The sequence below is a fragment of the Ranitomeya imitator genome, chromosome 3 (assembly GCF_032444005.1).
Source record: "Ranitomeya imitator isolate aRanImi1 chromosome 3, aRanImi1.pri, whole genome shotgun sequence".
In the NCBI taxonomy this organism is placed as follows: domain Eukaryota; kingdom Metazoa; phylum Chordata; class Amphibia; order Anura; family Dendrobatidae; genus Ranitomeya; species Ranitomeya imitator.
Window position 1 is genome coordinate 110,626,960 of NC_091284.1, and position 13,870 is coordinate 110,640,829.

At 41.4% G+C, this 13,870-nt stretch overlaps 1 protein-coding gene across 1 annotated transcript in view; it reads right to left on the minus strand.

The window, feature by feature from the left end:
* Positions 1 to 11,959, minus strand: part of RAP1GAP2 (RAP1 GTPase activating protein 2) — a 1,157,994-nt gene extending 1,146,035 nt beyond the window's left edge. Inside the window, exon 1 of the mRNA XM_069761272.1 lies at positions 11,765 to 11,959. Within this exon, the coding sequence (XP_069617373.1) occupies positions 11,765 to 11,955 (191 nt within the window). The 5' untranslated portion in view covers positions 11,956 to 11,959. The remainder of the gene's footprint in view (positions 1 to 11,764) is intronic.
* Positions 11,960 to 13,870: the final 1,911 nt, after the last annotated feature.

Here is a 13,870-nt window from a genome sequence, read left to right on the forward strand (position 1 = left end):
GCCTCAAAATCTTAATGATTTAGAGATGATCTGCAAAGAAGACTGGACCAAAATTCCTCCTGACGTGTGCCAATCCTCATCAACTACAAAAAACGTCTGACTGCTGTGCTTGCCAACAAGGATTTTGCCACCAAGTATTAATTCTTGTTTGCCAGAGGGATCAAACACTTATTTCTCACCTCAAAATGCAAATAAACTTATATAATTTATACAATGTGAGTTTCTTGATTTTATTTTTGAAATTCTATCTCTAAATGTTAAAAATAACTTACCATTAAAATTATAGACTGTTCATGTCTTTGTCAGTGGGCAAACTTACAAAATCAGTAAGGGATCAAATACTTATTTTCCCCTCTGTATATTATAGATGTATTATATATTATTGGTGCTAGCTACCATAGAAATGGAAAGAGCTGAACATGTGTTTCTTCTAAAAGTGGCCCTTGGCGGGACTCGTTCTCTAGATGAACGCGGATTCCAAAGTGGGACAAGAATGGAATATATATTTATAATATACAAGATGGCAATAAACCTAGTATTAATAATTATTTGGCATTAATAAACTATATAATGAAAGTTGAGATTTAACACACTTGGATACATTCATGCATTTTCTTGGTATTCATTTATTTTGGGAACACTAGTATGCATGCCTCGATTCTTTACACTCTTTGCCTTTAGTGCTTTCTTGGCCGTACACTCTTCGTTTAAAGTACAAGATCAAAGCACTTAAAATAAAAACCCAGAATTGACTCCTACATCTCCAGATTAGAAAGTATGCTAGTACAATAAAGATGTCAATGGTGAGGACCAGCCCAGTGACCTCAAAACAAGTAAGGGATGTTTTTTGGAGATATTTCAGAGGAGCTTTCTTAAGACACTGGTCCACAGATAAGAAGGCACAGATTCATATGAGGATGGTCCTCTCATCTCTAGAATACTCATCCTTCACGAAGAGACAAAACGTGCAGTATTTCACTAATACCACACTGCATTTGTGAGCAGAGGTTTACACTTAAATTATGCTAATACTTGATCCTTTTCAAGGGGATGATTAATGCTGCTTTGCATTAATTTATAGTTTTCCCGTAGTTCAGTTTAAGCATATTATCAGTTCCTGCAACCTTGACGGGATACAGAAAATGTATAGCCTGAGGGATAAATGCTTTCAGGAATCAATTAAACTAATGCGGTTGATAGGGTGATAAAGAGATTACCGTTTATTGGAATACTGAAAACTATGTGGGTATGTGTAAAGATAAAATGTAAAACAAGGTTTATATGGAGGGCTTTGGGTATATCTTATTATGTTTTGCTTGCCATTGTTATAGGGTAATTGTGTGCTTGGCATTGTTATAGGGTCACTGTGTGGTTGGCATTGTTATAGGGTCACTGTGTGGCTGGCATTGTTATAGTGTCACTGTGTGCTTGGCATTGTTATAGGGTAACTGTGTGGTTGGCATTGTTATAGTGTCACTGTATGGTTGGCATTGTTATAGGGTCACTGTGTGGCTGGCATCGTTATAGGGTCACTGTGTGGCTATCATTGTTAATCATCAGTGTGTGACTGGCATTAGTGTAGTGATCACTGTGGGTCTGGCACTGTTATACAGATCCCAGTGAGTCTAGCATGGTTATAGGATGAGAATAACTGACACTGGCACAGAGACTTTGACATTGTTTTATGGTAACTGTGTGGTTGGCATTATTATAGTGCCCACTGTGTGACTGGCATTGTTTTAGGGTCACTGTGTGACTGGCATTGTTTTAGGGTCACTGTGTGGCTGGCTTTGTTAATCATCAGTGTGTGACTGGCATTAGTGTAGTGATCACTGTGGGTCTGGCACTGTTATACAGATCCCAGTGATTCTAGCATGGTTATAAGATGAGAATAACTGACATTGGCACAGAGACTTTGACATTGTTTTAGGGTAACTGTGTGGTTGGCATTATTATAGTGTCCACTGTGTGACTGGCATTGTTTTAGGGTCACTGTGTGGCTGGCTTTGTTAAATATATCATTGTTTGGTTGGCATTATTATATGATCACTGTGCTACTGGCACTATTATAGGGTCACTGTGTGGCTGGCATTGTTAAAGGGATTACATTTTGTCTAACATTATTATAAGATCACTGTGTGGCTGGCATTGTTATAGGGTCACTATGTGACTGGCATTGTTATAGGCTCACTGTGTGACTGGCATTGTTATAAGATCACGGTGTGTCTAGCATTATTATAGGGTCACTGTGTTGCTGGCATTATAATAGGGTCACTGTGTGGCTGGCATTGTTATAGGGTCACTGCGTGACTGACATTGTTATAGGGTCACTGTGTGACTGGCATTGTTATAGGGTCACTGTGTGACTGGCATTGTTGTAAGATCACAGTGTGCCTAGCATTATTGTAGGGTCACAGTGTGCCTAGCATTATTATAGGGTCACTATGTGGCTGGCATTATTATATGGTCACTGTGTGGCTGGCATAGTTATAGGGTCACTATGTGGTTGCCATTGTTATAGGGTCAATGTGTGGTTGGCATTTTTATCGTATTCTGCGCAGGCAGCTCCGGTGGTCTGCATTGAAACAGAAAGTGAGGAAATTGCTTTGTTTGGACATCTGGCTTGCTGATACCTGTGATTACCTACAGCAGTCAGGTAACAGGAATGGCGTGTGATCACAGACACATGTGATGGTGCGTCACTACAGTCGAACTCTACAGGTAAGCATGCCTAATTTGCATGCCTAATTTGTTTTATTTTTAGGGCTGAACAACTCTTTTAAGGAAACAAAATCAATCTATGTGGAAATATGAGTGCTGTACCTAGTGCAGACCATGACCAGTGTTCTCTCTTTGGATTCCGGTGTGATGTATTGCTTTTTCATGATGTGCACGAGGCATGACACAGAGAGTATTTTTTTTCCAGATTCCTCTTTTAACAAGGTATTGTTATATATTGAAGAATGTACTGTAAATGTCTAGAGAAGAGGGGATGAGGTGGAGACGTGGCTGTGAATAAAATTCACAGCTATTTGTATAACTCTCATAATCTACAATTTAGCCTCTAAATCAGAAGCGATGTTGTACCCCTGCTTTATATCTAACCGAAATCTTTTGTGTATGTGCACAACCAGCTCTCATCGCCTCCACCATAGCCTACTCCTGATTTACTAGCCACTGTGTAATGGAAATTATCAGCTTCCTCTTGGGTCACAGAAGGTAAACTAATATGGTAACGCAACAGGTCAGATTTGTAGCTAGTCCTCAGCTTTTAACCGTGATAGGAATATTTTCTTTTCCTATAGTATTTTTTTAAGGACATCTTCGAAAAATTCACCCCAGCCCCTAAGTGATTGGAGGAGGTTTTTTAATTAATATGTAAAAGTATTGTATCTATAGTAAAAATAATATTAATAGTCCGAGAACACTTGGATATAGACACTGTGCAGCAGGTCATGAATACATACATGAATGGGTAACTGAATCCAAGATATACAATTTCAAATGTGCCAAATGCCTGAGTTTTTACTGCATATTATTCATGTCCTCAGATCCGGAACAATTGATGCATGATCTGAAATATTTAGCATCTGCTCATTTTATTCCACTCAATGTTTTGTCTTACCTAAGGCAATTGGATGAAAGATAAAAAGTATGGAAATAACAAAGAAAAAATAATTGGTATTCACAAGTGGATTTTCACAGAAAACAATGGTAGCAAGAAAATGTAGTAATAAATGACTTTGTTCTAGCAGAGAGCTATTGTCAGCCCCACTGTGTAGTGATGACTGAACGTGCTCAGATAACGTCTTTTCCGAGCACGCTTGGGCGTTATCCGAGCATCTGGGCGTGCTCGTATATTACAGTTAAGTCCATATATATTTGGACAGAGACAACATTTTTCTAATTTTGGTTATAGACATTACCACAATGAATTTTAAACAAAACAATTCAGATGCAGTTGAAGTTCAGACTTTCAGCTTTCATTTGAGGGTATCCACATTAAAATTGGATGAAGGGTTTAGGAGTTTCAGCTCCTTAACATGTGCCACCCTGTTTTTAAAGAGACCAAAAGTAATTGGACAGATTAAATAATTTTAAATAAAATGTTCATTTCTGGTACTTGGTTGAAAACCCTTTGTTGGCAATGACTGCCTGAAGTCTTGAACTCATGGACATCATCAGACGCTGTGTTTCCTCCTTTTTGATGCTCTGCCAGGCCTTCACTTCGGTGGTTTTCAGTTGCTGTTTGTTTGGGGCCTTTATGTCTGAAGTTTAGTCTTTAACAAGTGAAATGCATGCTCAATTGGGTTGAGATCAGGTGACTGACTTGGCCATTCAAGAATATTCCACTTCTTTGCTTTAATAAACTCCTGGGTTGCTTTTGCTTTATGTTTTGGGTCATTGTCCATCTGTAGTATGAAATGACGACCAATCAGTTTGGCTGCATTTGGCTGGATCTGAGCACACAGTATGTCTCTGAATACCTCAGAATTAATTCGGCTGCTTCGGTCCTGTGTCACATCATCAATAAACACTAGTGACCCAGTGCCACTGGCAGCCATGCATGCCCAAGCCATCACACTGCCTCCGCCGTGTTTTACAGATGATGTGGTATGCTTTGGATCATGAGCTGTACCACGCCTTCGCCATACTTTTCTCTGTCCATTATTCTGGTAGAGGTTGATCTTGGTTTCATCTGTCCAAAGAATGTTCTTCCAGAACTGTGCTGTTTTTTTTAGATGTTTTTTTAGCAAAGTCCAGTCTAGCCTTTTTATTCTTGATGCTTATGAGTGGCTTGCACCGTCCAGTGAACCCTCTGTATTTACTTCCATGCAGTCTTCTCTTTATGGTAGATTTGGATATTGATACGCCGACCTCCTGGAGAGTGTTGGTCACTTGGTTGGCTGTTGTGAAGGGGTTTCTCTTCACCATGGAGATTATTCTGCGATCATCCACCACTGTTGTCTTCCGTGGGCGCCCAGGTCTTTTTGCATTGATGAGCTCACCAGTGCTTTCTTTCTTTCTCAGGATGTACCAAACTGTAGATTCTGCCACTCCTAATATTGTAGCAATTTCTTGGATGGATTTTTTCTGTTTTCACAGCTTAAGGATGGCTTGTTTCACCTGCATGGAGAGCTCCTTTGACCGCATGTTTACTTCACAGCAAAACCTTGCAAAAGCAAGCACCACACCTCAAATCAACTCCAGGCCTTTTATCTGCTTAATTGAGAATGACATAACGAAGGGATTGTTCACACCTGTCCATGAAATAGCCTTGGAGTCAAATGTCCAATTACTTTTGGTCCCTTTAAAAACAGGGTGGCACATGTTAAGGAGCTGAAACTCCTAAACCCTTCATCCAATTTTAATGTGGATACCCTCAAATGAAAGCTGAAAGTCTGAGCTTCAACTGCATCTGAATTGTTTTGTTTAAAATTCATTGTGGTAATGTCTATAACCAGAATTAGAAAAATGTTGTCTCTGTCCAAATATATATGGACCTAACTGTATGTTCCAGTCCCTGCGGCTGCATGATTTGCAGCTGTTAGATAGCCTGAGACATGCAGGGATTGTCTGTTTGTTGGGGAATCCTCACATCTGTTGAGGCTGTCTAAGAGCCGAAAATCATTCAGCTGCAGGAACTCAAACATAATATACGAGCACGCCCAGATGATCGGGTAACACCTGAACATGCTCGAGCATGTTCTCACATCACTGACACTGTGGACTCTGAAGCCAACATTCTAGGATAGCATTCTCATGAAACCCACACTGGTACTATACATGAGCATAATATTACATCCAAATGGGACACTATAGTACTGAGTGGGAAGAAGACCTACTGCTGTCCAGCTATATTGAGCATCTGGATGGCATATTTTAAAAAGGGACTGTCACTTGCAATAAACATTTCATTTTTTCATCTAAATTCCTCTGTTCTTGTGAATCTGGCATTATTTTTTAATTGTTCTTGTACCTCTCTATTCCTGACTCCTGAGATATGGCACCCATCTTTCTTGTATGCAAATCCAGTCTTGATATCCAAGGGGGCGTAATCCTTAAAAAGAGGCCCATAGTAAGAGTTGAGGACTACACACCCTTGGCTTAGCGAGGTTAGATTTCCAAACAGAGAAAGGGAGAGGCCATATCTCTACATTTAGACAAGTTAAGCATTAGATTTATGGTTAAGTGGTAGATCCTCTATAAGGGACTCGCTTTATGCCCATTTCTCAGAGATCATACCAGTGTTAAAGGGAAGACAAACCCTATGAACATCTGTGCCGAGTCACAAAAATGGAATAAAATTGGGGAGTCTACTTTTTTCGTAGCATGAGACTACTGAATAGAGAAAGCAAGAATATTAGATTTATCAGAAGCAGCTTGGTGATTAGATCCCAGACATCAACAGATTATTTTGGATATATTAACAACAAAGCCAATGTACGAGTAATTCAAAAGTACAGTTTCACTTTTATAACACACAAATCATGGCCTTATGGCCGTGGTTCATATAGATGAGAATAACTTGCATCTGCTGACTGGTTACCTTTAAGATGATGTCAGATACTCAAAACACAAGGAACAATATCTGTGAAGAAGTGTATCTTTGTGTTACCATGTATCAGGGACACCCCTCCTGCCATGTCTCCTTTTATAGAAATATTTCTCAATTATCAAGAGTCAACTGAAGTAACAAATGTCCAAACAAAAAAAGTTGTTAAACCGCACCCTTAAATGTCCAAGTCTTTAAAGACCAAGAGGCGCACGTTAAAACCATCCCAGAGCATCTTCCATATCCAGATAAATACAATAAACAGCACCTCATAATGTAGTGAAGATTAAATCTTACATTTTATTCTGCCTCCTGTGGCGACGTTTCGGTCCAGAAACCTTTTTCAAGTAACGTCTCAGTCTCTTTAGAAAACATTGAGAATTTTTGAAAATGGAACACATAAAAGTTTGTTGATTTTATAGCCTTTTTAGTAACGTGTATTCCTTATGCATTGCTCTTGCGGTGGTCTTGTAAGTGGTCAAAAATTACTTAAAAAGCATTTTCATTTTTCCCAACCTGTAGTATATCTCGTTGAAATATTCAATGGAAAGGCTGAACCAAATGATGACGAGTTCTGCTGAGAAAACAGTAAATGTGATCCATCCCTACCAAATATCTTCTATAGCAACAATTAAGATACCATGAGAGGCTGCCCCGCGATAACACTAAGTGGGCCGCAGTTGCAGCTGGCGATACAGTAGAGCAGAGGAATAATAGCCATAAACATTCTTATCACAAAGTCAAAATGATGAATGGCACAAGCCCTTACAACCAATATAAATCACCCAAGTGTGATCTATAGCTGTGAAAGGAATTAATAAGAGTGCTGACCTTTCCCTCTCCACAATCCCTGTTGAAATGAGAGTCTTATTGATTTTTTGGGGATAGTCCAGATGTATTGTTATGACTAGTGTTGAGCGATACCGTCCGATACTTGAAAGTATCGGTATCGGATAGTATCGGCCGATACCCGAAAAATATCGGATATCGCCGATACCGATATCCGATACCAATACAAGTCAATGGGACATCAAGTATCGGAATGTATCCTCATGGATCCCAGGGTCTGAAGGAGAGGAAACTCTCCTTCAGGCCCTGGGATCCATATTAAAGTGTAAAATAAAGAATTAAAATAAAAAATATTGTTATATTCACCTCTCCGGCGGCCCCTGGACATCAGCGGGAGGATCCGGCGTCCGGCACGGCTTCTTTCTTCAAAATGCGCGCCTTCAGGACCTGTGGAATGACGTCCCGGCTTCTGATTGGTCGCGTGCCGCCCATGTGACCGCCACGCGACCAATCAGAAGCCGCGACGTCATTCCTCAGGTCCTAGAAGGCGCTCATTCTAGGACTTTAGCTGAGGAATGACGTCGCGGCTTCTGATTGGTCGCGTGGCGGTCACATGGGCGGCACGCGACCAATCAGAAGCCGGGACGTCATTCCACAGGTCCTGAAGGCGCGCATTTTGAAGAAAGAAGCCGTGCCGGACGCCGGATCCTCCCGCTGATGTCCAGGGGCCGCCGGAGAGGTGAATATAACAATATTTTTTATTTTAATTCTTTATTTTACACTACCGATACCGATACCCGATATCACAAAAATATCGGATCTCGGTATCGGAATTCCGATACCGCAAGTATCGGCCGATACCCGATACTTGCGGTATCGGAATGCTCAACACTAGTTATGACCCATCTACATCATATCTATAGTTTTGATGCGGACTACATAAAAAAATAGTAAAATATCATGTGTCTTACTCTTAACCTGAGACGGGGCTGCTGCTCTCCTCATAGAGATCAGTAAGACTACCTCTGGCAATTCTCCCTCTGTGCGACGGAGCTGCAAAATCATGGTCACGCCAGTGTCTATAATGTGTACAGCTATGAACCCCCCGTAGCCATCATATCATCTATGCAGCATTAGATCTTATACTGTATATACAGTACAGAGCAAAAGTTTGGACACACCTTCTCATTTTAAGATTTTTCTGTATTGTCATGACTATGAAAATTGTACATTCACACTGAAGGCATCAAAACTATGAATTAACACATGTGGAATTATATACTTAACAAAAAAGTGTGAAACAACTGAAATTCTGTCTTATAGTCTAGGTTCTTCAAAGTAGCTACCTTTTGCTTTGATGACTGCTTTGCACACTATTGGCATTCTCTTGATGAACTTCAAGAGGTAGTCAACGGGAGTGGTCTTCCAACAATCTTGAAGGACTTCCCCGAGATGCTTAGCACTTTTTGGCCCTTTTGCCTTCACTCTGCGGTCCAACTCACCCAAAACCATCTCGATTGGGTTCAAGTCTGGTGACTGTGGAGGCCGGGTCATCTGGCGTAGCACCCCATCACTCTCCTTCTTGGTCAAATAGCCCTTACACAGCCTGGAGGTGTTTTTAGGGTCATTGTAATGTTTAAAAATGAATGATGGTCCAACTAAACGCAAACCGGATGGAATAGCATGCCGCTGCAGGATGCTGTGATAGCCGTGCTGGTTCAGTATACCTTCAATTTTGAATAAATCCCCAACAGTGTCACCAGCAAAGCACCCCCACACCATTACACCTCCTCCTCCATGCTTCACGCTGGGAACCAGGCATGTAGAGTCCATCCGTTCACCTTTTCTGCGTCGCACAAAGACACGGTGGTTGGAACCAAAGATCTCAAATTTGTACTCATCAGACTAAAGCACAGATTTCCACTGGTCTAATGTCCATTCCTTGTGTTATTTAGCCCAAACAAGTCTCTTCTACTTGTTGCCTGTCCTTAGCAGTGATTTCCTAGCAGCTATTTTACCATGAAGGCCTGCTGCACAAAGTCTCCTCTTATCAGTTGTTGTAGAGATGTGTCTGCTGCTAGAACTCTGTGTGACATTGATCTGGTCTCTAATCTGAGCTGCTGTTAACCTGCGATTTCTGAGGCTGGTGACTTGGATAAACTTATCCTCAGAAGCAGAGGTGACTCTTGGTCTTCCTTTCCTGGGGCGGTCCTCATGTGAGCCAGTTTCTTTGTAGCGCTTGATGGTTTTTGACACTGCGCTTGGGGACACGTTCAAAGTATTCCCAATTTTTCGGACTGACTGACCTTCATTTCTTAAAGTAATGATGGCCACTCGTTTTTCTTTACTTAGCTGCTTTTTTCTTGCCATAATACAAATTCTAACAGTCTATTCAGTAGGGCTATCAGCTGCGTATCCACCAGACTTCTGCACAACACAACTGATGGTCCCAACACCATTTATAAGGCAATAAATCCCACTTATTAAACCTGAGAGGGCACACCTGTGAAGTGAAAACCATTCCCGGTGACTATCTCCTGAAGCTCATCAAGAGAATGCCAAGAGTGTGCAAAGCAGTCATCAAAGCAAAAGGTGGCTACTTTGAAGAACCTAAAATATAAGACATAATTTCAGTTTTCACACTTTTTTGTTAAGTATATAATTCCACATGTGTTAATTCATAGTTTTGATGCCTTCAGTGTGAATGTACAATTTTCATAGTTATGAAAATACAGAAAAATGTTAAAATGAGAAGGTGTGTCCAAACTTTTGGTCTGTACTGTATGTGTAATATTCTAGGCAGTCTGATGAAACTTAACACTTCCCTGCAGGATGTAATAGAGGAATCAATCCACGACACATGGCGGTTACGGACACTACACATGGTCTACATCTGGTACACGCTCACTGAATATGCACATAGGTGACACCTATGATTGGTGTCACATAGTCGTACAGTCCCTAGATATTGAATACATTCTCTTTTATAAAAAAAAAATAATGGAAGGTACTGTGTTATATTCATTTTAGAAAATGAATCAGATTAAGGTCTGGGTAAGCCCACAACTAAAATATGGTAGGTCTCCACTCTTATGTTTACAGATCGAGGTGAATGGTGAATAATACAATAGTTATTTACGGAAATAAAAGAAATAATAATATAAATAATATTAATAAAACACAAAGTGGCAAATAATAGCACTAAGCAGTGGTTACATAATATGGGGAACTAGTAGCCGTACCAACATATCTACCGTATATAATGGCAGGAGCCATCAAGGTCAAGAAGAACTTGCAGAGAGGAATACTAAATGAGGCAGATGGTAAATGTAAATGGTAGGTCGCCCGGGGCAAATATTTTGCAAAAGTTGTTGATATATCAAAACCTTTTTATATCTGGACAAAATTGGGAAATATTCTTATAGGTGCACACTGAAGCACTCCAGGATAATAATAATAATAATTATAATAATACACACACAGCAGTTTTATGGCTTTATCAAAGGAAGCAGCCCATAATACAGGCCATTCTGGAGACTTATTATGCGTGCAGCCATTAGTAGTCAAAAACGATTTGTAATATGAGCATAATAATAAAAGCTAATGTATGCGGGGGATCACATGGCAGTCTAGAAGCCATATATTCTGTAGATGAAAAATCCAACGCAATTTCTTTTTAATAGTTGCATATTTTATGGGATGGTGCTCGGTGATAGAATAAATAACCACAGGAAGTGTTGTCAAATCACCATTTCCTTATGATAATAACAAATGAAATGTTCTTCCTTTTTGCATGAGCCTCGTCGCCTTGCGCCGTTACCAGCCTACGGGGACCGTATTTCCTCCTTGTGCCATCGCACACTGCTCTCCTCCAGCAGATATGCCATCTGAACACATGGGAGAACTTTCCATAGCCTTCAGCATTCCTTCAAGGCGTCTTTCTGCCTAAGCAACAGGTACATGGCCAGAGCCCAGAGCCTTCCAAAACCTAAATCATTTCCACCCTTTCATTCTACATGATACTATCACATAAAGGGAATTCCAACTTCATCCCGGAGCGCAGTGGCACAGCCCAGGCAGATGACATAGTGCCACCATCATGAATACTTAAATGCCCAGCTATACCCCTAGGCAAAGAAAACCATAGAGCTGCTGCATCATATAGGGTTTTCCCTACCCACTGGATCAGATTACAATCCCCTTTATTATCTAACTTCTATAACCAAATGCAAAGATCAACCACAGATTCAGCAGCAATAGTCAATGTACAGCATGGAAATGGCTTAGTTTGTAGGGAAACAGTTAAACACACAAGTGCAAAATGACAGCATGCATGGTCTGTGCATGAGTCTGGGGGAGAAGGTCCCCATGCCTGCCCCTCTGATGTGAAGCCCACCCAGCAGATATGGGCAGCCTTACCTGGGTGGCAGGAAGCCTGGTCTGCAAATTAGAGCCTTGATTTTGCAGGACACGTCAGGGAGCTTTATGCTGCCAGTCTTCCAGAGGAGCAGAGCAGAGATGAGGCTGTTACTCCCTGCTGCTATTAGGAGGCGATGTGCTTGTCTTTTGCTAACCTGCTGTTTGAATGCTTCTCGGGTCTCCCTTGGCATGCTGACATACACCCAAGCAGCCACCAGGGGGCCATACAGGCCAGTGCACACTGCTGCAAGCCTGCCCTGTGATATGTGTGTATACACACCGTGCAGTCATGCTGATGCACCTGCTGTAATAATGGACTGTGTGTATAAAAATATATAGATCAACAGATAGATGATAGATAGATATAGTTGATAGATATTAAATAGATACAAGGAAGGAAATTGATATTTGATTTAATGCAGGTAACAAGTTGATTAGGAGCGTTTAACTGGTCTGTAGGAGCCAGAACTCTTAATGGTTTGTAACGGATCAAATACTTATTTCTCAGTGCAAAATGCAAATAAAATTTGTATAACTTTTGCAAAGTGATTTTCGGGATTTTATTTTTGATATTCTATCTCTCAATGTTAAAATTAATCTACCCTTAAAATTATAGACTGTTCATGTCTTTGTCAGTGAGCAACCTACCAAAATCAGCAAGGGATCAAATAATTATTTCCTTCACTGTAGACATAATAGAAAGATAGATGACAGATAGATAGATGATAGGTAAATAGACAAAAAAATGGAATAAATCAGCTAAGAGCGAAGATATATGCAAACATTGAAGATATGAAGTCTAGACTACATTACTGCTATATAGAGTTTACTTATTAAATGAAGGTACTTTGCACACAAATTGGACAAATCGTGTGAGCCCATCAGCCACCACAAGGTGATCTTTCTCTGGTAGGACCCTTAGGGCTCATTCACACATCCTTTTCACTGATACGAGTTGCTATCCTTGATTTTCACGGATATCACATGTACCTATGATATTTTAAGGGGCTGTGCATATTTTTTCATCAGACCGAGTGGTCCACGGAAAACATCCGATACATATCCAATTTTGATCTGAGAGTCGGATCAAAGTAGGTAATTCAAGTCTATGGGTATGTGAGAAAAGTCAGAGAGGAGAAAGTGGGGAAACTTCTTTTTTTCCTTTCCACGTAAGAGAAAAACTGATGGCGGTGGGACCACACTCTGATCAAACCCTGCCCAAACGCTTATCAAAGTCTGATCAGAATTTGTCCGGTTTTCTTGTATGTGAAAAATCTTGTCTTCAGGGGGGGTGATGCCATGCCTGGAAGCAAGAGGGATCCCCTTAGCAGGTAATACAATCAGCATACAACTTTCCAGACTCCAGACCAAAAAGGGGAGCTTGAACACCTGTTTTAGGGGAACTTCCCTATAAATTCTGGCCTGGAGGCGGGGTTAGTCAGTTCAGTGTGAGAGAGCAGACAGTGAAGGAGGAAGAGGCAAGAAGTGAGGAGAATCTGGGGGATAGGAGCTGCGACTGAGCTCACCCCAGGACTAAGCGCCGAAGACTGGACACCGGAGTCCATGTTTGTGAGGGAACTTCAGGCCCCACAATCAAATCCGAAGGACAGGAGATTGCAGGTCTCCTGGCCCCAGCTGACACCCGAAGGCACAGCAGCATACAAGAGCACGGAGTCACCACAAGGGAGTGACACCTGGAACAGGCTCAAGTTGCCTGCCATGCGGGTAGTGTTTCACTTAGTGGACAGACTGAGAGAGGGACTTGAGGAGAAGTAAAAGCTCCAAGCACCCAGAGAACAGCGCAGTAGGAAGGCCTCCAACCCCACCTGGCTAGAGGGACTCTGAATTGCTTCCAGGATGCCCGGATCTCCATCACCAGCTGTGACTTGTGCCCCGGATTGCACCTTCAACCGGGGATTAAAGGTAAAGAAACTGCAACCCTTGTGTCCTCTAGTTATTCCCGTACCCTCAATACCCTTACAGAACTGCACCCGTAGCCTTGGGGCCCCGCTCCAACTGTGGGGAGCAGTACCATCCCAGCTGCATCACCATCAGCCCCAGCGGTCTCCTTAAGCAGCGTCGGACATTTATAGCCGAACACCACAG